At 38.6% G+C, this 23,041-nt stretch overlaps 4 protein-coding genes across 4 annotated transcripts; 3 read left to right on the top strand and 1 right to left on the bottom strand.

Moving 5' to 3' along the window:
- Nucleotides 1–135: 135 nt before the first annotated feature.
- Nucleotides 136–5,278, top strand: LOC118060483 (N6-adenosine-methyltransferase non-catalytic subunit MTB). The gene is made up of 6 exons (XM_035073700.2): nt 136–3,053; nt 3,338–3,421; nt 3,622–3,726; nt 3,845–3,953; nt 4,297–4,448; nt 4,670–5,278. The coding sequence occupies exons 1-6, from the start codon at nt 381–383 to the stop codon at nt 5,102–5,104; spliced, it is 3,558 nt and encodes a 1,185-aa protein (XP_034929591.1). The 5' UTR covers nt 136–380; the 3' UTR covers nt 5,105–5,278.
- Nucleotides 5,279–6,564: 1,286 nt separating this feature from the next.
- On the bottom strand, nt 6,565–9,191 carry LOC118060484 (sec-independent protein translocase protein TATB, chloroplastic). The gene is made up of 6 exons (XM_035073702.2): nt 8,870–9,191; nt 8,635–8,756; nt 8,112–8,171; nt 7,858–8,017; nt 7,000–7,152; nt 6,565–6,902 (listed from the first exon to the last, which is right to left on the bottom strand). The coding sequence occupies exons 1-6, from the start codon at nt 9,093–9,095 to the stop codon at nt 6,832–6,834; spliced, it is 792 nt and encodes a 263-aa protein (XP_034929593.1). The 5' UTR covers nt 9,096–9,191; the 3' UTR covers nt 6,565–6,831.
- A 3,322-nt stretch (nt 9,192–12,513) lies between these two features.
- On the top strand, nt 12,514–15,700 carry LOC118060485 (uncharacterized). Its single transcript, XM_035073703.2, has 2 exons — nt 12,514–12,921; nt 13,862–15,700. The coding sequence occupies exons 1-2, from the start codon at nt 12,820–12,822 to the stop codon at nt 15,317–15,319; spliced, it is 1,560 nt and encodes a 519-aa protein (XP_034929594.1). The 5' UTR covers nt 12,514–12,819; the 3' UTR covers nt 15,320–15,700.
- A 4,588-nt stretch (nt 15,701–20,288) lies between these two features.
- LOC118060566 (silicon efflux transporter LSI2) lies at nt 20,289–22,759 on the top strand. The gene is made up of 6 exons (XM_035073801.1): nt 20,289–20,322; nt 20,387–20,421; nt 20,645–20,739; nt 20,851–21,874; nt 21,998–22,187; nt 22,397–22,759. The coding sequence occupies exons 1-6, from the start codon at nt 20,289–20,291 to the stop codon at nt 22,657–22,659; spliced, it is 1,641 nt and encodes a 546-aa protein (XP_034929692.1). The 3' UTR covers nt 22,660–22,759.
- The last annotated feature ends 282 nt before the right edge of the window (nt 22,760–23,041 follow it).

Below are 23,041 nucleotides of genomic sequence, written 5' to 3'. Positions count from 1 at the left end.
GCTTGAAGAAAACATATTATCAGTTCTGCGATGCAAACTGTACCTAATATGGGCTCCAGCTAAAGAAGAAGGCCCATTCAGACTTCCCAGCTCATATTATACCTGGCACGGCCCAGGCATGCAAATGTCAAAGGTGGAAGCAGCAATTTGAAACTAGTCTCTGTAGCCCAAGAACGAAAAACCCTAATCCTTTTTTTGTTCTTCAGTCTCTAAGATGAGGAATTCAATCTCAGAGGAAGAGGGGCAGGGCAGGGATGATAATATTATACCTCTAGAAATTTTCTGTTTTATAGAGTTTGTTTAATTTGTAAATTTCAACTCTTTTAATCTCGTTGTCACTGTTTTTTGTTGATCCTTGAATAGTTCTTTTATTGATTGCCATGGAGTCGCCTGAACGTTCTAGTCGTAGTTATGGGAGAAAGGATGTAGAAGATAGTTCAGATGTGAAGAGTGATAGGGGCGGGGATGATGAAGAATGGGATGTGAGTGATAAGAGGAAACACAGTTCTATCAAGTCTAGGATGTCCACCAATGGGGAGGATGCTGAAGGATTCGATGGGGGTGGGAGAAGGAGAACTTCAGGCGGGGACAGGAATGATAGTCGTAAGAGGTCAGGTGGTGGTGGGTCAAGTAAAGTGGGTAGTGATGAAGATGATTATGAGACGAGAAAAGAGATGCGGTCTAAGCAGATGAAGAAAAAACAGGAGGAAAGTAGTTTGGAAAAATTGAGCAGTTGGTATCAGGATGGAGAATTAGAGAACAAGCAGAGTGGAGGTGACAAGTCTGTTGGTAAAGGCCATGGTCGCCCTGATGAAAGCGAGAGAAGGAAAATGATATCAAAGATCTCGGAGCATGAGAGTTCCCGTAAGGCAAGTAAAAGTAGAGAAGAAAGATCCTATGATGGAGAGAGTGAAAAGGCACTGGGTAGAGATTCTAGATATTCAGAAAGGAAGGATAGCAGCCGAGAGAAAGGTCACGGTTCTGCTGAGACAGGGAAAAATTCTAGGAGAAGGTGGGATGAATCTGACTCCAACAGAAAAGCCGAAGAAAATCATCATGAAAAGTCTGATTTCATAAGTGGAAAGATGTCTGATTCCAATCACGAGTCTAAAGAAAGAAGTGCTAGAATCGAACCTAGTGAGAGTAAAAGCATAGGTTTGGATTCAAACAGTGAAAAGGGTGCCAAAACCAGCAACAAAGATGACAAAAGAGCTGATGCAGACAGGGAGAAGAATAAGAGTAAAAGCAGGTCAGAAGCTGCCAAAGAAGATAACGGGGCTAGTCCTATCACCCGTGAAGATAGATCAGGTCGGGAGAAAATTGAGAAGCATAGAGAGCAGAGAACTCCCACTGGAAAAGATGTTTCTGAAAGCCGTGAAAGGTCCTCCAATGCAGAAGAAGATGGAAACACATGGGTGGGAGATAAAAGTACAAGAGAAGTAGGGCGGTCTAATAGGTCCAGGACTCCCGAGAGGAGCATTAGGCATCATCAAGAATCTCAACATTCTGAAATAGAGTGTGAAAGAAATGTTGACACAAGACGGAAGGATCAAGAAAAGGATGGCTACAGGGATGATAGATCAAAAGGCAGGGAGGACAGCTGGAATGACAGGAATAGGGATCGGGAAAGTTCCAAAGAGAACTGGAAAAGAAGACAACCTTCTGGTAATGACAGGGAGCCAAAAGACGGGGACATTGCTTATGATCGTGGAAGAGACTGGGAGCCAAGACATGTTCGTGAAAGGAATGACAGTGAAAGGCCTCATGGTCGAAGCAGGGGTGAAGCTGTGAAAACCTCATCAAATTTTGGGATTTCAAATGATAATTATGATGTGATAGAGGTCCCCCTTGATCATGGACGACCAGAGGCTAGATCCAACTTTTCTAGGAGGATTGAGGTCAGTCAGCAGTCTGATGTAAAATCAGCACCAAACACTGAAGAGTGGGCGTACATGCAAGGTGAAAGGGCAAGAAGGAATGACTCACCTTTTGTTGGAGACTCAAAGGACAAGTATATGGATGATGATGCGCCATTGCAAGATCCGAGTTCTTGGAGGGATGACGTTGAGTACCAGGTAGGGAAAGGGAGAGGCCAAAAGGGGGGCATGCCCAGTCGCGGTGCTGGTGGTCAAAGTTCTAGCAGTGGTTCACAGACTCCATATAGAAACCAGGATCCAGGTTCCTTTGGCAGAGGTCCTCCACAGGGAGTAAAAGGAAGTAGAGTAGGGAGAGGAGGAAGGGGGAGGCCTGCTGGGAGAGATAACCAACAGGTTACACTCCCGTTGCCATTAATGGGATCACCTTTTGGGTCTCTTGGAATGCAACCACCTGGAGCACTTCAGCCTCTTGCTCCTAGTATGTCACCTGCTCCATGTCCTCAAATTAGTCCAGGTGTCTACATTCCACCATTTTCCTCACCAGTTGTTTGGGCAGGCGCCCGAGGTGTGGAGATGAATATGCTTGGTGTCCCCCCTGCTCTCTCTGCTGTTCCTCCTGGGCCCACAACGCCAAGATTCCCCCCTAACATGGGAACAACTCCTTCAAACCCTGCTATGTTTTTTAATCAAGCAGGACCTGGAAGGGGAATGCCTCCAAGCATACCTGGTCCTGGTTTTAATGCTTCAGGACCAGTAGGACGAGGAACACCACCAGATCAAAATGCCGGGGGTTGGATTCTTCCTAGAAACAACGGTCCTCCAGGTAAAGCTCCTTCAAGAGGAGAGCAGAATGATTACTCACAGAATTTTGTTGATACTGGTATGCGACCCCAGAACTTCATCAGAGAGCTAGAGCTGACCAATGTTGTAGAGGATTATCCCAAGCTTAGGGAGCTTATACAGAAAAAGGATGAGATTGTGTCTAAATCTGCTTCTCCTCCCATGTACATGAAATGCAACCTGCATGAGTTTGAGCTGTCTCCAGAGTTCTTTGGAACCAAGTTTGATGTTATTCTGGTGGACCCTCCATGGGAGGAATATGTTCATCGAGCTCCTGGTGTTGCTGACCATGTGGAGTATTGGACTTTTGAAGAAATACTAAATCTTAAGATTGAGGTACATTGTTTCCAACTCTCTTTTCCTTGCAGTTGCCTTTCATAGAAAATGAGTAGTTGTATTTTTGTTACCTTGATTAAGAATTGACTGCTCTACTTGCTAAAGAGTGATTGCATGCCATTAAAGTGCAGTTGGAATGCAAAGGCTATTCATACTGGTAACAGGGCCATCAGTTGCTAATGTTCAAAGTGTAGATATAAGCTGCATTGTTCTCTTATAAATAGATGTTATATTCCTATTTCTCCAGACTTGTTTAAAGTATTTTTTCCCCCATGTGGTTACAGGCAATAGCAGATACGCCTTCTTTTATCTTCCTCTGGGTGGGTGATGGTGTTGGTCTTGAGCAAGGCCGCCGCTGTTTAAAGAAGGTATTCAGCCATTAGATTTAGAATTTGACAATGGCTTACCCATTCATTTTTGGCTCCTCATAAATGTTCTGTTAAATCAGTTGTACTGTCAGATTTGAATTTGACAATTGCTTGGCCTTTTCTTTTTGGCTCCGCCCGAATCATCTGTTGTAAAATAATCTGTAATTTATATAATTTAATTCAGTTTTCCATCACTGCAGTGGGGATTTCGGAGATGCGAAGATATTTGCTGGGTGAAGACCAACAAAAGCAACGCAACTCCAGGGCTCCGACATGATTCCCATACTTTGTTTCAGCATTCAAAGGTTGGTGTTTGATTTTTCTTCTGCATTGTAAAAGTGGGCAGCTTTCCCCATCTTTGACTTCTCACAAGTGGATTTATTTTTTTCCTTGACTGTTTATTGCCTTGTCATTGAAATGAAGGAACACTGCTTGATGGGTATAAAAGGAACTGTTCGCCGCAGCACTGATGGTCACATCATCCATGCTAACATTGATACTGATGTAATTATTGCTGAGGAACCTCCTTATGGTCAGTGTATTTCCTCGTTGAAATTTTTGGCTCTGGTTGGTATGAGTCCACATAACTACACCTGTGTTTGGTTTGTGAATGATCTAGATTAGAAATTGAAGAGCTGCTGCATAACTTTCTGTTTTACTGCTAGCTGTCCGTCTGTTCTCACAATATAATAAAGGATTTTGTTATGCATGCATTCATTCCTCATTTTTTGTTCTTGTTTTATTTGTTATAAAATCTGACGTTTACAATACATGCTTCCTTCAGCTGGAAATTTACAAGAATGTTGTAAAGCGTCACCTTAAAATGGGTGATGCTGTGAGACATATTAATGTGTTTTATGGCACTGGAATTGCAGGTTCAACTCAAAAGCCTGAAGACATGTATCGGATAATTGAGCATTTCTCTCTAGGCCGCAGAAGGCTTGAGCTCTTTGGTGAAGATCACAACATTCGATCTGGTTGGCTGACTGCTGGTAAAGGATTATCATCATCAAATTTCAATGCTGAGGTACAGTATCATTCAGAAACATGATTACTTCTAATCATAACACACTTTTTCCCTTCACGTGGACTCTCATAATGTGCTGGCCAACAATCTAAGACTTCAGCTGTTTAATGGAATAGCAATTTTTGGTGTTACGACACTTGTTTACTAATATGAATGATTTGTTCATGCTTGTCATCCTAGTTCCTCTTTGGTACGCTAAACCTAGATTTGGTAACTTTCAGGCGTACATCAGGAATTTTGCTGACAAGGATGGCAAAGTTTGGCAAGGAGGGGGTGGAAGAAATCCTCCTCCTGAGGCGCCTCATCTTGTCGTGACTACCCCTGATATAGAGGCTCTACGCCCTAAGTCACCAATGAAGAACCAGCAGCAAATGCAGCAGCAAACAGTATCGATTTCTCTGACAGCAGCCAATTCCTCCAGCAGAAGGCCAGCTGGAAATTCTCCTCAGAATCCAAGTACTTTCAGTTTAAACCAAGAGGCCTCTAGTGCTAACCCTTCAACCCCAGCCCCTTGGGCATCATCACCAATGGAAGGCTGTAGAGGACGAGAGGGTGGGAATATGCCCTCAGAAGACAAGGTCTTTGATGTGTATGGTTATAGCGGGCAGGTAAATGGAGATTATCTAGATTTTGAATCCCACAGACCTATGAATTAGCTGTAAAGAAACACTTGCATAAAAAATCCTCCCCCCCCCCCAGCTAGCTAATTAGCTAATGTAAATGAAAAGAAAATTCCATATCGGCGTCTCTTTTTTCTTTTTTTCCCTGTAGTTGCAAAACAATAAAAGGGACCAGAATAGATGACAACTAGTATGAGTTACTTTTCAACTGATTTGATGTTTCTTTTAAGTGTTTAGAAATGGTTTTTAATTGACCTTTCACGTCTCAACAACTCAAGAAAAACCGCACCAAACTTTTACTATTTAGGTTAGGAATGAGTATTTTTAGTTTGATTTGATTTTTGTTTAAATAAAAGAACCAACCTTAATTTTTTTATAAAATTTAAAATTGAAATCAAACCAAAATCAATTTAAACCAATTACTTCTTATTCAGTTGGATTATTTAAGATTCCAAACCAGAAAAAACCAATAAATGAAGGTGCAACTACAAAAAGACAAAAGGGTTAAACAATGGATGAAGCTTTACCGGCCTTGTTTCTCTTCTAGATATTAACTACCAATAAATGACTATCCCTGAAATAATATAGTAAAAAAAATCAATTAAAAAGCGTAAAACAAAACTAACAAGAGAAGGCGGCTAGGAAGTCATCACAGGGGGTTTGATGGGAAAAAAAGCCATGCTCACTCAATGGTTCAAGTTTTTATAATATGTACGGTACATTGCACACATAACTCAATGTTTCTCGGGCCACCTTAGCATCCCCTGCAAAAGAATGAAGAGAGAAGACCAAACCTAAGACCGGGAGACTGAGAGATTGAAATACAAAGATATTAATTATGATTGTGGATGGGGGTGGCTGGTGGCTAATTGCTAGGGTTAGAATGCAATTCTTTTTATTCATAGTACCTTAGTTTTTTAGTGATTTTTAAATTGATTCGGTTTGGTGGTTAATTTAGTTTTAATCTTTCAAAATCAAAACTAAACCAAACTTGATCAATTTTTTTCTTATAAAAAATTTCTAATTGTTTAATCATTTTTTTTTTATGATTCGGATTTTTTAGTTATTTTTTTTTTATTATTTTCTTGTTTTAATTGAGTTTTTTTGCTTACACCTAGGCCAAAAGGTGCAGCGGAGAAAAGAGGGCAAAAAATACGGCCTTACAGAAGAGCTTAAGTGAGGATACTGCAATAATTGCCATCATTTTACTCTCTCCTCGTGCAGAATCCGGCACTACATTACGAGAAGCAGATGTATTGAATTGAATTGATTTGCCGCAGCCTCTGAATTCCAATTGCGAACTCCATGCTATAGACTTACAAAGGGCAGATCAACTTGTACGGGATCAAATCAAGTACTACTTTTATTTGGAACATTCACATCTAGTATTCAAGAGGCCGTGGGATCACTTGATAGTTGAGACTTGAGACTGACGATGGAGTGTGGAGTAATCTCCTTGAACAGAACATGACATTGAGGCAGAACAAAAGGGCACCTAATTAATTCCGAAAGCTTCATTAACACAAAAAAATTAATATTTTACAACATATTCAAGAATCATACACTTGTTCATCCTCACAATATCCTCTTCATATAGAATTCCTAAAGGCTACTCTCTTGTTGTTTCACTCTTCCGCCCAAAAAGAGAGAGGATAGAGCTCCATTGCTCTCGTTCTTGAGCACCTGATTAATTCATGCTTAGGCAGTCTCCTCTCCGACATCAAAAAATGGACAGCTGCAGCAGTTCTTCTCCGCTGTGTTACTTAAGAGTTTTGCACTTCATTTTCTGGCTTTTCTGGAGAAGGCGTCGCACCAGCAGTTTCTTTGACGGACTCTGAGTTGAGTTCATATAAAAGATGTAAGGAAATTTAGGGAGTGGGAAACACAGAGATAGATGTACGAGAACAAATTTAGTAGGAAGAATGGCTAACCTTGTGGCCGAAGCTGAGTTTCAGGTTCCAACTGACTTTCTACTGGAGGGGTTGACAGACCCTGTTGTTCAGCAGCGGATGCTTTTAGCTGCTCTTCTGTGATTTTCAAGTACTCTTCACTGGTATACGCTCTGTTTGGGGATGGAGCACCATCTAAATTATTTTAAACAGAAGACAATGTCTCTCATCAGTCTTGTAGTGAAGCCATAGTTAATATTGGGAAACGGAAACCACAGTATTTTGTAGTGACTTGATTATTCAATCAAGAAAACAACCACTACTTGAGTCCATTGAAAACAATGACCGAAGCTATTCAAACCAATCCTGCTAAGTAACCATGGTTATTCCCGTCAATGAGGTGCATAAATCAGCTTTGGAGAGGAAGGTTTTAAACGATCACTTATTTCGACCCTAGATTTCGATTCTTGATCCTTATCCACTTAAGACGTTCAGCTACTTGTTCAGGGAAACATGGTTGGTTCTACAATTTAGAAGGATTGAGGTTCAAATTATATTTGATAAACTTTGAGAAGAAAACTGCCAAATGGCATGAACAGTGCTACAGAGAAATGTCATTCTTAAACCTTCATTTGTGGTTTATAGCAATTAGCAACTGTCAGTGAACAAACCAACTTTGATAAGAGTTTACATATGCTAAAGAAAGCGTACTAGTATTTACTCATGCTCCAATGCTATCAGATCCAAAAAGTTCGGTAAAGGAGTAAAAAAATGTAAATGTCAATTTACTAATTAATAGTATAGTATGAAGTACTAGAAGTCAAATATCACCATCTGAATCTGAGACCACTAATGGTATCAAAGGAAAGTAGCAGCTATTACTTAAAAAAGATCACTCACTAGGGTCAGTCACGGTGGGAGAAATATCGGTGCTGCCAGCTGATGAAGGGTTTGATGCGGTGTTTGTTATCTTGGAGCTATATGTGTTTTGAGTTTGATTTGAAATTTCATCAAGCCCAATCTCTCGCTCAAGGGTGCTCTTGAATTCCCTTGACACCTCCTATATTAAATTTAAAGGGTCGAATCAACTATATACAATTACACAAATACCTGGCAGGAACAATTCCATTAAAACTAAAGTTACAATGACCAACCTGAAGTTCTTTAATTGTGGGTTGAAATTCACGTAGAGTTTTCCCTAGATTGCGTGCAACCTGCATTTAGATAATTCAATGGAGACACCACAAGAATCTTTTCTTTTCAGACAACAGGAAAATTAATAAAACATGCACTCTAAAACTTGGCAGTTAATTGCTACAGAAACGAAAAAGGCACTACAGAGTCGTCAAGATACCTGGACAGGGTTCTAGATTTAGTTTTTAATGCTGCACCAAACAATCTTCAAATTGATGGAAAATAAAAGGCATAGGGTTTTCTAACTTTACTGGCTCATACGGAACTCCATAACATAGGTAGCAAGCAATTTAACAATCCTTGTCTCATAGAATTGCTAAAAAGGGTGAGATGAGCAAACACTTTCAAGTGCAAAAATAAAATAACAACAGAAACAAAATGATGCTTATCTAGAGTTACATTAACCCTTCCAGCATTGCCAGACTTTTTGCCACATAAAATCTTTTAAAAGGGGCAAAGCAGCAAATAAGTTGCACAACTAACCTCAGCAAGACCTTTGGGGCCAAAAACCAGCAGAGCCACCACACCAATAACCAGAGCCTCAGGAGCCCCAACACCGAACAAAGATGCATGAATCACCTGACCCTTACACCTTCCTTTCCTCTCTGTACCACCACCACATGTCAACAAGAATAAAACAACAAGAAAACGAACAAGCGAAACCGAATTAACCCATAAGAAACTTAAAGAAAGCAAGCCCAGATGAAAAGGGCATTACCTTTAGCAACGAAATTGGGGGAGAATGAGATACCCAGATGCTTTAAACCAATCCATTGAGAGAAAGGACCAAGACACAGTTGAGGAATCCATGTCGAGAGACCAAATTTGGGTGCTTTATGGTATGGGATTAGAGGAGAGGGGGGGAGAGGGTAGAGAGCTGATTTTGTGCTTGTTGAAGTTGAACACAAGGATGCTGAGGTTGAAATTAGTGATGCCATGACCATGAGGAGTTTCTACAGGATTCTTTTAAAAGGGGCTTTAGTCATATGAGCAACCAATATTATCCTGAATGGAAGGGAACTATGACTGGAGATAGATTTCCCAGGGTTTTGGGGAGTGTGGTAGCTCTTTTCAAATAGCCGTGCCGATCACACATGTTTTTTTTTCAAAAAGACATTTCTTTCTAGCTTTGTCTTTGCCCTTCTTTTTTTTTTTTTTTTTTTTCTTTTTTGAGGGTGGTGGGTGTGCCCCCAGGTCTGCTCATTGGGCTCAGTAATGGGAGCTAGCTCAGAAGCCCATATGTAGGTTTCCTTGGAAGTTTTGGATAGCTCTTGCTGGCCCAAAAAGGAGACGGTACTTGGGCCTAGTCTACTTGATATCCTGACAAAAGAGGACCATTCAAAAAGCTGAAGCTAATATTGTCTTTTGATGATGTGGTGGTTGTGATGGGAAAGCAGGGATGGCATCAAGCATTTGTAAATATTCTCAGAGGGGGCCAAGGAGCATATAAAATGAAGCAGACGAAGGTGTTGTTGGAGCAACTTAGTCTGCGTACCCAAATCTTTCACTTTAATTATTCAAGAATTTAGGATTTGAGAGATCAACCCCCCCCCCCCATTTACTCGATGACTTAAACACGTGGTGTGTTGGTTCGGCTTTTGCCTTGTAGGGCCATAACCACACTGAAGAGCTAGCTAGCTAGGGTCAGTTCATGGAGAGATATCCTTCGGCTAGCTACACCTGATCCTATTGGACCCAGCAATGGACTTGTAATTCAAATGATTCAAGCTTTCTCGGTTTGTAGTATTTTTTTTTTCCTTTTTCTATATATCAACTGGGCTGGTTTCAACCTTTGATCAGCACTTGTTTCATCTTAAGTTGGAGGGCTTTTATATACAAGTGTAGGAATTGATCACTGGCTAGCACTGCATGCATGGTCGAGACTTGAGAGATGATCGAAGAACGTGGCAAAGCATGAGATGAGAAAAAATCAAGGAAGCACAATGTTGAGGTAATGCATGTCATTTTCTATCTAAACTGTTGATCATGATGAGCAGATGAAAAGGCTACACGATATATATAGCAGCAAATGATACGAACAATGAAAGGCTGTGATGAGATGGCTTTTCTTCCACTCACTAGCCAGGAAAGACAAATCATTGTAGGTCAAGAGTGGAGGGCTAAAGTGCAGTATCTGCTGAAAGAGAGTGCATGAAAAGGGTTATTAAAGGTGAGTTCAGAAACAAAGGCCCTTTTGAGGGAGAAAAAGGATGGAGGGGTGATGATTATTACGGAAGCAGTCGACAAATGAAGTAGTAGCCATGTATGAAAACAACAAGGAGGGCACGTGAAATCAAAGGGGTTAAAAGAGAGTTCAAGGGAGAGGTGGGGCGTGAGGTAACATCATTATCTCGAGAGTTTCAATGCAAGAACGGATGATGGCAGCGGGGGGGAGAGAGAGAGAGAGAGGAGGGGTAACCCACTCACCCACGCACTCACCCACGCACCCGTGCAAGGTTTAGTTAATTAGAAAGGAAGAAGAGAGAGTGTCGCCATCTTCCACACAAAGTTGTGCGCACAAAAACCCATCCAACAGGCAACACTTGGGTTGGGTATCCATCCACACGTGCACCACTGGATAAATCAAAACAAAAGCCACTGTTGCTAATTTGTCCTAAACTAACCAACAACAACAACAGATGATTTTAAAACACCACTGCATGAAGGAATTGAAGGCCTTTATCTGGGCTCCTTTCTTGAATGCCCAGGACAGGAGGAGTGGCTCTCCTCGTGATGGGGGCCATAGCCATACTGAATAAGATAGAGAGCCACGCGCGTCATCTGAACCATACCATCTACCTAATCGATCTTAATAATGTAATCACAACAGTACTAGCTACTAGCTAGCACCATATATCCTCTTCTTCTTCCTCCCACGTACGGGCGAAATAGCCTCCGGACTCATCCACCCGTAATTGTCGGCTACTCTCCAAGTGATAATACCGCGTTTGCTTCCCCAAAAACACCATTTTTACCCCCTTTATAATCTAGATATGGTTTGAATATACAGCATGGCCTTGACGTTCCTAGAAACATTATTGATGACGCCATGATGACCCCAAAAGTTATTTATCCCTCCGCGCACATACTGTCCTCCTCCTCGCCATTAAAGCGGTTAAAGATTAAAACTTTCTTTAAGGGGCATTCACATGGAAAATACTGAATTCTTCCTCAGGCTTTATAATAAGATTTGTAACGAGCTTGACCAAGAACATACGTGTTTTCTATAGAGGAGGAGGAAGGACATAGCACGTGAGGGAGAGGCATGCTTCAAGGGAGTCCACATGGGGGATGGGCAGAGCCGGCCGAACGAAACCCATTGAGAGTCCAAGTGAATGAATAAACGGCCTTGATTGGTTTGATCAAGATTAGAATAAATAAAAAAACTGCTGATGGAGCACTAGCACATGGAGCTTGCAGCCTCGCGCAAATGAGGTCACGAGGATCACGACCTTGTAATTTTATTTTATAAAAAAAGAAAAAGAAAAGAAGAAAAGGGTATGTTTCTGTTCAAATTCAATGTACAGAAAGCAACTCTGTAACTTACAATAATATCACCATGACTTCTATCTCACCTCCAAAGCCTGGCAGGGTTGACATGAAACCTATCTTCTTTCCAGTCACGATTTCAAAAAAAATCCGGTTACCTGGGTAAATCTGTTGATTTTTTTTATTAAAATAATATTATTTTATTTTTTTTTAAAAAAATATTATTTAATAAATCTTAAAAGTAACAGCTTCCAGTTTCTCATGGTGTCACGTCCATCCCATGCCCATTTCAGTAATTACATGTGCTTGACCACCACCACCACATCGTTATCAAGTGATTGCTAGACCGAGAGTCTCTGTTCTAATAATCATGGACTTGACCAGCTTGGGTTAAGTAGACATGTCCGTAGAAAAACCACACCCCCTTGCCCTTCCCTTCCCTTCACATCAGCTCCCACTAATCAATTAAACGAAATAAGTTATCGTTGCTGATTAATTAGTGTTAACAAAATGGACTTTTTATGATATTTGATAAATAATAATAATATAAAAAATACAGCAATAATAGAATGATAGCGATGTTTTATGACCATGGAACGGTGATGAAATACAATAATAAGTAATGATGATAATAAAAACACTAATGGAGTGTTAATATGGATGATAAAATATTAATAACAATGGTACTGAATTATTGTTATTATTTATAAAGTATTTTGTAAAACATTATTATCATCTTGCTTTCATAATCGTATTTTTAAGTAATTATTTATCAAACATGGGAAGAACAATTGTATAAATATCTTCATGTAAAGTATTCTTTATCATTAAAAATGTTATTCCCTCTTAATAGTTAAGAGTATTTATTGAAGGGAAAAGGAAAAGAGTTAATGAGATTAAAAACAACAAACAAGAGGATAAGAACCGTAGAGAAGAGAGAGTACTGTGCATGTTTGGCCTTTATGATCTGAAAAAACAGAACACAACTCAACACTTCTCTTCTGTTCTGTTCTGCTGTCTTGTTTTTTTTTTTTTTTAAAAAAAATAAACAAAAATCTCTTTCTTGTTTCAGTTCTTTTATCTAAGAAAACAGCAGCCCTCTTTGGTCTTGGTATGAATTTAATTTCCTGCATGTGTTTTATGGGTGGTGATGTTTGCTGCTGCTGTTGTTAATCAAAGATGAGAAGTGTCAATAATAGCAGCATCGAAACCGTTAACGCCGCTGCTACCGCCATCGTCTCCGCCGAGTCTCGTGTCCAGCCATCCTCTTCTTCTGTTCAAGTACAACTCTTCTTTTTCTTTTTGTCTCTCGATCTGTCTGTGTGTGTTGGTTAGGAAATGAAACTGATTTCTGAGGTTTTGTTTAGACTCTATTCGTATAACTGTTATGTTTTTTTTTTTTTCCTTTTCTTTTCTTTGATAAAAATTTTGATCTTGTTCTAAGGAACAAACTAACTCCTCCTTAACCTTCGACTGCGCTTTTTAGCTGAGGAACAGTACAGTTCCGGGGAGATGAAAAGATTGGATCTTTTTTAGACTCCTTTGTTGTTCAAGTAATTGAGATTTTAGCTTTATTTTTAGTTTTTACTTTTCTGGGTCCTGAAAAGTTGCAATCATAGAATTGAATTGAATGGACTTTTTTCACTTGCTTATGAGCTGCTTCTTCCTCTTCGTTTTTTTTTTTTTTCCATGATGGAAAGTTAAATCTAAGAAGATAAAGACACATGGGATGCTTGGCTTTGGATGATGTTCAATAGCTCCTTCTCTTTCTCCATGATTATTTATTTTCTTGCCGCAAATTGAGGGATTGGAAGACACAACAAAAAAGATTCAAAATTTTTATGTTGTTAGAATTAAGATCTTAGAACCCGTTGAAAAATAACATGATTCTGTGAGATACTTTATGAGAGTTTGGATTTATCCATTCTACCAATTAGGATTTGCTGCCAAACCCACCTTCTTTGACTGTCTTCTTTTCTAGATGAATTCAGATCTATGCTAGGAAAGCAGCAGTCCTGGCTCTCTCTTTCCATGGATTTCTCCGAGTTTCAAAATATGATTTGCGTGGTATTGGTCATGAGAAAAATACCGTGTCTGTCTCGCTTTGATGCCTTTTGTTTTGCGATCAATAATGTATTTTATGCAATATTACGCAGGAAATATAAGAATTAATTATGATTCTCTTGGAACCAGTCATTTACAATCTCTTTTCCTTCAACAGAAAAGAAGGTGGGGAGGCTGCTGGAGTCTCTACTGGTGTTTTGGTTCTCACGGTTCTCACAAGAATAGCAAGCGAATTGGTCATGCTGTCCTTGTTCCTGAACCAGAAGTACCAGGAGCAGTATCCTCTTCAACTGAAAATCAGACTCAGTCAACTCCCATTCTGCTTCCCTTTATTGCTCCTCCCTCTTCTCCTGCTTCTTTCCTCCAGTCTGACCCCCCTTCCTCCACTCAATCACCAGCAGGATTGCTCTCTCTCACGTCCCTCTCGGCGAATGCTTATTCCCCACGCGGACCTGCATCCATTTTTGCCATAGGCCCTTACGCACATGAAACCCAGCTAGTCACCCCACCTGTGTTTTCTGCTTTCACCACTGAGCCATCCACTGCTCCATTCACTCCCCCTCCGGAATCTGTTCAACTTACTACACCTTCATCTCCTGAAGTGCCATTTGCTCAACTCTTGACGTCCTCTCTGGAACGTGCTCGAAGAAACAGTGGCCCCAATCAAAAGTTTTCGTTATCTCACTATGAATTTCAGTCGTATCATCCGTACCCAGGAAGCCCGGGTGGTCAAATCATCTCACCAGGATCAGCGATCTCGAATTCAGGTACCTCTTCGCCGTTCCCCGATAGACATCCTGTGCTTGAGTTCCGAATGGGTGAGGCTCCCAAGCTCCTGGGCTTCGAACATTTTACTCCTCGTAAATGGGGTTCAAGATTGGGTTCTGGATCTTTGACACCGGATGGTGTGGGGCTAGGTTCGAGGCTTGGTTCTGGTACAGTGACTCCAGATGGCATGGGATTATCCAGGCTCGGTTCCGGTACGGTGACCCCAGATGGCATGGGGCTATCGAGGCTCTGTTCTGGAACTGCCACTCCAGATGGTGCTGGCCTGCGTTCAAGGCGTGGCTCAGGAACTTTGACCCCTGATTGCTTCGTGCCTGCCTCGCAAATTGGTTTCCTTTTGGAGAACCAAATTTCTGAGGTTGTATCGCTTACCAACTCAGAAAATGGATCAAAAACCGATGAAAATGTGGTTCACCACAGAGTCTCCTTTGAGTTGAGTGGTGAAGAGGTTGCGCGTTGTCTTGAAAGTAAGTCAGCGGCATCCACAAGAACTTTCCCAGAGTATCCACAGGACACCATGCCCGAAGACCCAGTGAGAGGTGATAGGTTAGCAATGAATGGTGAACGTTGCTTACAAAACGGGGAAGCTGCCAGTGAAATGCCTGGGAAAAATTCAGAAGAAACAGAAGAGGATCACGGCTATAGAAAGCATCGATCCATCACTCTTGGGTCAATAAAAGAGTTTAACTTTGATAACTCTAAAGGAGAAGTCTCTGATAAGCCTGCTATCAGCTCTGAGTGGTGGGCAAATGAAACGATTGCTGGGAAGGAAGCTGGACCTGCCAACAGCTGGACTTTCTTTCCTCTGCTACAGCCAGAGGTCAGCTGACATTACAATCATGAAAAAAAGACCTCTCTTCCATATTTCGACAGTGAAGCAAGTATGTGGTGTTGAAAGCTAGCCTGTGAGATGCAAGTCCAAAGCCAGCACCTTTTGGAAACGCAGATTACCATAGTCTGCAATCACATGATTGAAGGATAGATTTCGCAGTACTATTTTCTCTAGTGACCAAAAGCACAAATTCTTAGAGGAAGTAGTTTGTAGGGATCCTTAGTGTGGGCACTGATAGATCATTCTTTTTTTATTTTTTATCTTTTCCTTATTTTAGTTACACAAAAATAGCATTTGCATATTGGTATTGTACTCTGGATATTTTTTTTCTTTCCTTTTTCCTTTTCATGTGTAATAATAAGAGAATTTGGTTTCCTACGACAGGTGCCCTCACTATAGTGATTCAGTGTCTCTGTGGCTGTGTATGCCCCTCCTCTTCTTGTTTCTGCGGGTTCTCTCGTTATAGAATCCTGATGAAATGATTATATATATTAGAAAGATAAGTTTGGTATTGATCTATCCACATTTTTAGGTCTCTGTGATGGTGATTCTGTCTCTGTGGCTGTATATGCCCCTGTATCCTTGGCTTACATTGCATTACATCTCTATGTCTTCTCATACTGTTGGGTTTGGTGCAGAAGGGTCAACCTTTGTACATGGAATCAAGGAGGAGTTTGGCGTACATGCTCTGTTTAGACATGTCGCCACTGTGTTTCAAAATGTTGTGTACAAGTTAGCTATAGCTGGCCTGGAATACGGATTTTAGATACTGTGACAGGAATCCCACGCCAAGAACAGCCCTGGGAGTTAGAGAGTTACACTGGTGTAGTAAAAGTCACTGTTGGTGGGGTACTGCATTGAATTTCTGCTGCTGGGAAGACAAGAAGAGCGTGGTGGTTAATAAATGGAGATGCGTTGAATGAAGAGAGAGGGGGGGATCTGTGGTGGAGCACCGTAGAGCACAGGGGAAATAGAAATGCAGTGTAGGGGTACTAAGATTATCAATACAGGAGGGGGTATTGTCATGGTCACATATGGCTGATGCCATGCCAGCACTAGGTATGCTGGCATGGCTGGCCATGGCCTCTATTGGCAACAGAGGATAAGGCAGGCAAATAATTTTGTTAGGTAACGGCCAGGAGTCATGTCTCTGTCCCACCTACCTATCCTAGCAAATGAGGCGACAGAAAAGAGAGGAACAGGCTGTCCTGTGTGACCGGCAAAACTGGCTGGCTTCTTCCTCCGTCACAAACCTGCTACTGTTTAGATTTAGATGAAGATGGGCGATGGGCGATGGGTGACGACGAAGTCATTTATAGATGGATCCTTCTCACGTTGGAAATCAATCAGTGGCCTAAGGAACAGGGAGTGAATCTGGCTGCTAATTAGATGTTGTTGTTACCTGTAGTTTTAGGCAGGCAACTAAGAAATTTGGTTTTAGGCGAGGCGAAGAGAATGTCATGTGATTATGCATGCATGATTGTCTCTCTGCTTTGCTTCCAGCGTGCATCCCCTCTTTGTCATTGTGTATATAATATTAACTACTTCTCTAAAAAAAACTAATTCTCTAAAACGTGTGGGGAAAGAAAGTACTTTCCCCCACATTTGTTTTTAATTTTTTTTTTACATTATCTTCTTCTTTTTTATTTTTTTTTAATTTATGTTTCTCAATTTTATTTTTTTACTATTAAACTGATTGAAAATTTAGCTTTATAATTTTTTTCTTTGAAACATTGTCGATCGCTACAGTGTTTTTTTGTATGTTTTTGTTTTGTTACAGTGTTTTTTCATATTTTTTTTTCTAAAATTATCTTTATTGAATTTATTTTTTTAATATTGAGATGGTTAAGAATTTAGATTTATAGTTTTTTTAAAAAAAAACATTATGGATTACTATAGTGTCCCCGTATGATTTTTATATTTTTTTATTATTTTTTTAAAATTATTTTTGTCGATTTTATTTTTTTAATATTGAGTTTGTTGAGAATTACAACTATAGCTTTCCTTATAAAATATTGTGGATTACTATAGTGTTTCCCTACATGGGTTTTTTTTCTTTTTCTTGTTTTTTTTATGATTTTTGTTTTTTTATATGATTTTTTAAAAAAAAATTATCTTTGTTGCTTCTATTTTTTTTTTTTAACATTAATCTAGTTGAAAATTTAGTTTTGTACTTTTTTTTCTTTGAAACACTATACAGTCATCCCCACAGTTTTTTTTGCTATAATTTTTTTTTTAAATTATCTTTGTTAATTTTATTTTTTTAATATTAAGCTGGTTGAGAATTATAACTTTATATTTCCTCATAAAAACACTATAAATTATGATAGTGTTGTTCTATATGATTTTTCTTTTATTTTTTTCAAATTATTTTTATAATTAAAAAATATATATATTATAGATTGCAACAATCTTTCTTTGTTTTTTTTTTTTGGTATATTATTTTTCATAAGTCTACAACAAAGTACATACATGCCATAAGCATGGCATCTGGCAGTAGCCAAAACGCGTCGTGTTTCTCCTTCTCTGCATTTTTCAAACCAAAATTTAATTCCTTTTTTATTTTCTATAATAAAGCCCTTCTTGTTGTGGTCATTGGGCTATTAGTGGCATTGAAGTCCCAAAGCCCATTAGGGATGGTATATCTATAACAACAATATATAGACACAAGTTTATGTTCTTTTATAATTGTACGATTAAACTAGATATGAAGCTCCCTCATTTTTTATGTAAAAAAAGCTATAGGTTAGAAAAAAAATCTACTCTCAAGTCACTAGTTAAAACGGTAATTTAAATATTATAGAAAAAATACCAACAAAAAATAAACTAACAAAAAAATAATCACACTTAAACCTATTCATATTATTAAACAACATAATACTAACTTAACTGAAAAAAATCATAAAAAATATAATCAAACTTCAAAAAAAAAAAACACAAGTTTGGAGAAGCTCAAGTGAACTTTCTAAACCTAGTCTAATCTAAAAAACTTAGAATCTTGTTAAATCATAAACCTGGATTAAATCAAGAAACTTAGATTTCATCCAATTTAATTTTAAAGGATGGAATCGTTGAAAAACCTATTGAAATTTAATTTAAACTTGGTCTGATCCATAAAAGTCGTATCCCATGAAATTATTGATCCAAATTCAATTGAGAAGCATAATTCTTAAACAATTTAATTTTGAAGATGAGATCGATAAAAAAATATTAATAAAAAAACTTGTAAAAGTAACAAAAGGAATGGGGATAAAATTTGACAGAAAAAAAAAACCCAAGGAGGATGCAATTTGATAAATAAAATAAAATAAAAATAATCTCAAATGAAATAAATATCAATTAAAAGAACAAGCATCACATTTTAAAGATTAAAAAAAGCACATGGGGTGAAATTAAAAACATTTATAAAAACCAAACAAACTCAGACAAATATCCTAAACATAGTTAAATCTTCAAAGACTCATAACCTATGAAACTTTGGATCTTAATCTTATCAAGAATTTATTGTATGTCAATTTAAAAATATAAATTTTAAAAACTTGTCAAATAAAAAAAAAATAACAAAAAAAGCTTCGAGCGAACTCGATGACCAATTCGGGTCAACAAATCAAACACATGACTTAAGACATGAAACTGGGATGATCATATAAATAGGAAAGTGAAAAAAATACCAGCAAAAATATATTCAAAAAAATACAAAAGTCGACTCGGGCTAATCCTACAGATCTTTTACTTAGATCATGAGACTGGGATGACCTTATTAAAAGCAAGCCTAAAAAACAAATAAGCAAAATTCTTAATCAAACAAATATTGAGGGATACAATTGAGAAAAAAAAATTTAATAAAATAACAATGCAAAAAAATAGTAATTAAAAGAATTATGACTAAATTCAACATCAAAATTAAATGAAATTAAATGTTTAGGGATTGAATTATAAAAAACAAAATCCATTAAGATAATGATTTAAAAATAGCAATTAAAAGAATTGTGACCAAATTTGACATAAAAATTAAATAAAAATAAATGTCAAAGGGTGGAAATGAAAAAAAAAAATCAATCTAGAAAATGATTAAAAAAAAAATAGCAATTAAAAGAATGGAAAAATAAATTTAAAAAACAAAATAAAAAAAATCAAATGACCAAGGATGGAATCGAAAATAAAATCCAATTAGAAATAATTAATGTAAATAAAATAATTGCAAATAAAAGAAGAGGGACTAAATCAAAAGAAAAAAATAAATTGAAGGGCTGATATGATTTTTTGCATGACTAACACTTAATCCAAAAAAGAAAGAGAAGGAAAAGAAAAACAATTTTTGGTTAATCTACATAGAACCACCATAGATGCATTACTCAAAGAGGAAGAAAATGCCGATATGAATCAACTGATACGACGGAATCACGATCACACCCACCAGATTTAGCCACAAACACTATAAGAAGAATTGAATAATAATAACTGTTTTTTGAACAGTTGTCTGTGAATGCATATATGATTGTTTGAGAATATGATAAAGAAAAGTATCAAAATATTATTATTTTTTATTTTTTTAAATTTTTTTTTTGACATAGCATATCAAAACAATTTAAAAATATCATAAAAAAATAATTTGAATTAAAAAAATTCAAAAAATAGTGAGACAGTGGTTCACCCACGTCGCTAAACAGGCCCTGAATATTCCGAACCAGAGTGACCCTGCCATGACGAACGACAATTTCAGCAATGATAAAATCACATGCTCTAGTTTGCACTGAAAAAGACAATCTGGCTGATAGAGAACCCATATACCACTCCATGTTTGTGTTGTCTGGTCCCCTTTTCCATGCTAATGGATCCTATCTGAGTCACAGGAACCTAATGATCGCACAAATTCCATGTATAGTGTTGATGAATGGCGAAAAGGACTTGCAACTACCAGCACCTCTCCTGCTTTGACATGTAGTTGTATTCGCAGCCAGCCAAAATGATCAAGCTCAAGCCTACTGGATACACTACCAGTAATCTATTTATTCATCCATTAATTAGACTAAACTTTCTGCAATTAATGGCTGTTTTTTTCAGGTGGACCTGCTGCATGCTGTGCTAGTTACACTTCTGTTTGACTGTTAAGTGCACTTTGATTTGATTTTAGGTCCACCACTTTGCTGTCAAAATGGAAGACTTCACTAAAATGCTAATGGACTGCTGGCATTTTTATGGGATTTGTTTTTTTTTTTTTGGTTGATTGGAACTGCTATGTTTTACTTGATAATGATGGGTATTGTTAGATTAAGGCACTGAGCAATTCGGAATGTTATTGAGTTCATTTTTCTTCAACAGGAAAGGAATTTTGTTTATCTTGTAACAGTTCTTCCCAGGCGAACTCCTGTTAACTGGCTAGTCTTCTATTTTGAATGGGCAATGTCTTCAATATTGTGTGAGAATTCAGGATAATTGAATCTTGTTGTGTTTTAAGGGTTTCTAAGCTGCAAAGGAAATGGCAAACAGTGGCTCCTTTAGTAGAAATGGTGTGTGTGAGAATTCAGGATAATTGAATCCGTGTTGCAATTCTTGGTGCTGGCAGTTTTCCCTGCTGTTCCATTTCTGCCCATTGGGAGGACTGCAGGATCTCTTTTAGGGGCAGTACTCATGGTTATTTTCCAAGTCTTATCTCCTTCTGAAGCATATGCTTCCATTGATCTTTCAATTCTTGGCCTTCTCTTTGGAACAATAGTCGTGAGTGTCTATCTTGAAAGAGCAGATGCATTTATGTACTTGAGCAAACTGCTGTCATGGAAGAGCCTTGGAGCAAAGGATTTAGTTTGTAGAGTCTGCTTATTATCTGCCATTTCAAGTGCTTTCTTTACCAATGACACTTCTTGTATGATCTTGACTGAATTTGTACTCAAAGTTGCAAAACAACACAATCTCTCGCCTCAACCTTTCTTGGTTGCTCTTGCCTCAAGTTCAAACATTGGGTCATCAGCAACTCCAATAGGCAACCCTCAAAACCTGGTTGTTGCTGTAAATGGTCAGATTCCTTTTTTGACTTTCTTTGTTGGAATTGCACCTGCAGCACTTGTAGGAGTTCTTGTGAATGCTGTAGCTATCATATGTATGTACTGGAGAGAGTTATCTTCTCATCTCAAGGAAGAAGAAGATGCAAATGGGGAAGTTGTTGCTGATGGTGACACGAGTTTCTACAGGTTTTTACCATCCACATTGCCACATTTCCCACGCTCAAGCTTTCAGGAAAGAAGCTTCATGTTGGATATGCAGGGCTCGCCTTCAATTCATGGGAATTCGGCTTATTTGAACACGTTAAGATACAGATCTGGTGCTAGTGAGACTGACATGTCCAGGGTTCCCAGTATTATGTTAGAGACTGCAGGAAACTCGAGTGCATCCTCGAAATGGAAAGCCATACTGTGGAAATCTTGTGTGTACCTGGTGACTCTTGGGATGTTGATTGCTTTGGTTATGGGAGTAAATATGTCATGGACTGCAGTCACTGCTGCTGTTGCTCTAATGGTTCTTGATTTCAAGGATGCTCAGCCATGCCTAGAGAAGGCAAGACACCAAACTTGATACTTCTGTTATTTTCTACCTGTCTTCCCTGTTAGTTAATGAAGATTTTTACTGGTCTCTGTCAAGAACCTGAAGTCTTGAATCTTTCTTCTTACATTTGGCCAGGTTTCCTATTCTCTTTTGATTCTCTTTTGTGGGATGTTTATGACAATTGAAGGCTTCAATAAAACTGGATTTCCAAGCTGCTTGTGGGAATTCGTGGAGCCCTTCGCACAAATTAACCATGCTAGCGGGATAGCAGTCCTCGCAGTTCTCATCGTTATCCTCTCAAATGTGGTGTCAAATGTACCAACTGGTATGTTCATACTTCCTTTTCTCCAAGCCCTCCCTAGCTATCCATTGAATGAGATTGGCATGCATGGACCCAAATTATTCTGACCAATGCAGCTTCATGCATGTATATATAATGCACGTTATCCATTTATGGGGCATTGTTACATTAATTAATGATGACTGAAAAGAAACATAAAAGGATGTTTATAGTAACTCTGCCGATCGTCTCAGTTCTGTTACTGGGGGCCCGAATGGCAGCATCGGCAGCTTGTATTTCCCCGGATTATGTGAGGAAGTCATGGCTGATTTTAGCGTGGGTGAGCACAGTGGCAGGTAACCTCTCGCTATTGGGTTCAGCTGCCAATATGATAGTGTGTGAACAGGCAAGCCGAGCCCCAAATCTTGGCTACAACTTATCTTTCTGGAGCCATCTCAAGTTTGGAGTCCCCTCCACCATTATCGTCACTGCTATTGGCTTGACTATCATTAGATAGTTCTTCTTTTCTTGCTACAGTTGCCGATTCATTCTATTCTTCTTATTTTATGGATAATCTTGTAATATTTTGTTTGGCTTAAAAATACACTGAACTGATATTTTTTTTATAGTAAAATACAGTTTTAACGGGCCTCACACCCCTTTGTTCTCCCTCCCTCAAAAAATGCAAATGTTTTTGGGCTCTGAACCCTCTTTGGGACTAAAAACCCAGTTATCAACAGACAAGTGATTCCGGCTGCCAGGGTTATCTAAGATTATTTGAAATTGTGTTTATTTGAAAATATATAAAATATTAATTTAAAATAAAAACTCTTAAGTGCCGGCCACTGCATGCATCTCTTTGAACATAAAAAAAGAGAGGAGAGTTTAAGTGCCGGCCA

Source organism: Populus alba, chromosome 12 (genome assembly GCF_005239225.2).
Source record: "Populus alba chromosome 12, ASM523922v2, whole genome shotgun sequence".
Classification (NCBI taxonomy): domain Eukaryota; kingdom Viridiplantae; phylum Streptophyta; class Magnoliopsida; order Malpighiales; family Salicaceae; genus Populus; species Populus alba.
This window is presented reverse-complemented; position numbering and strand designations above follow the sequence as displayed.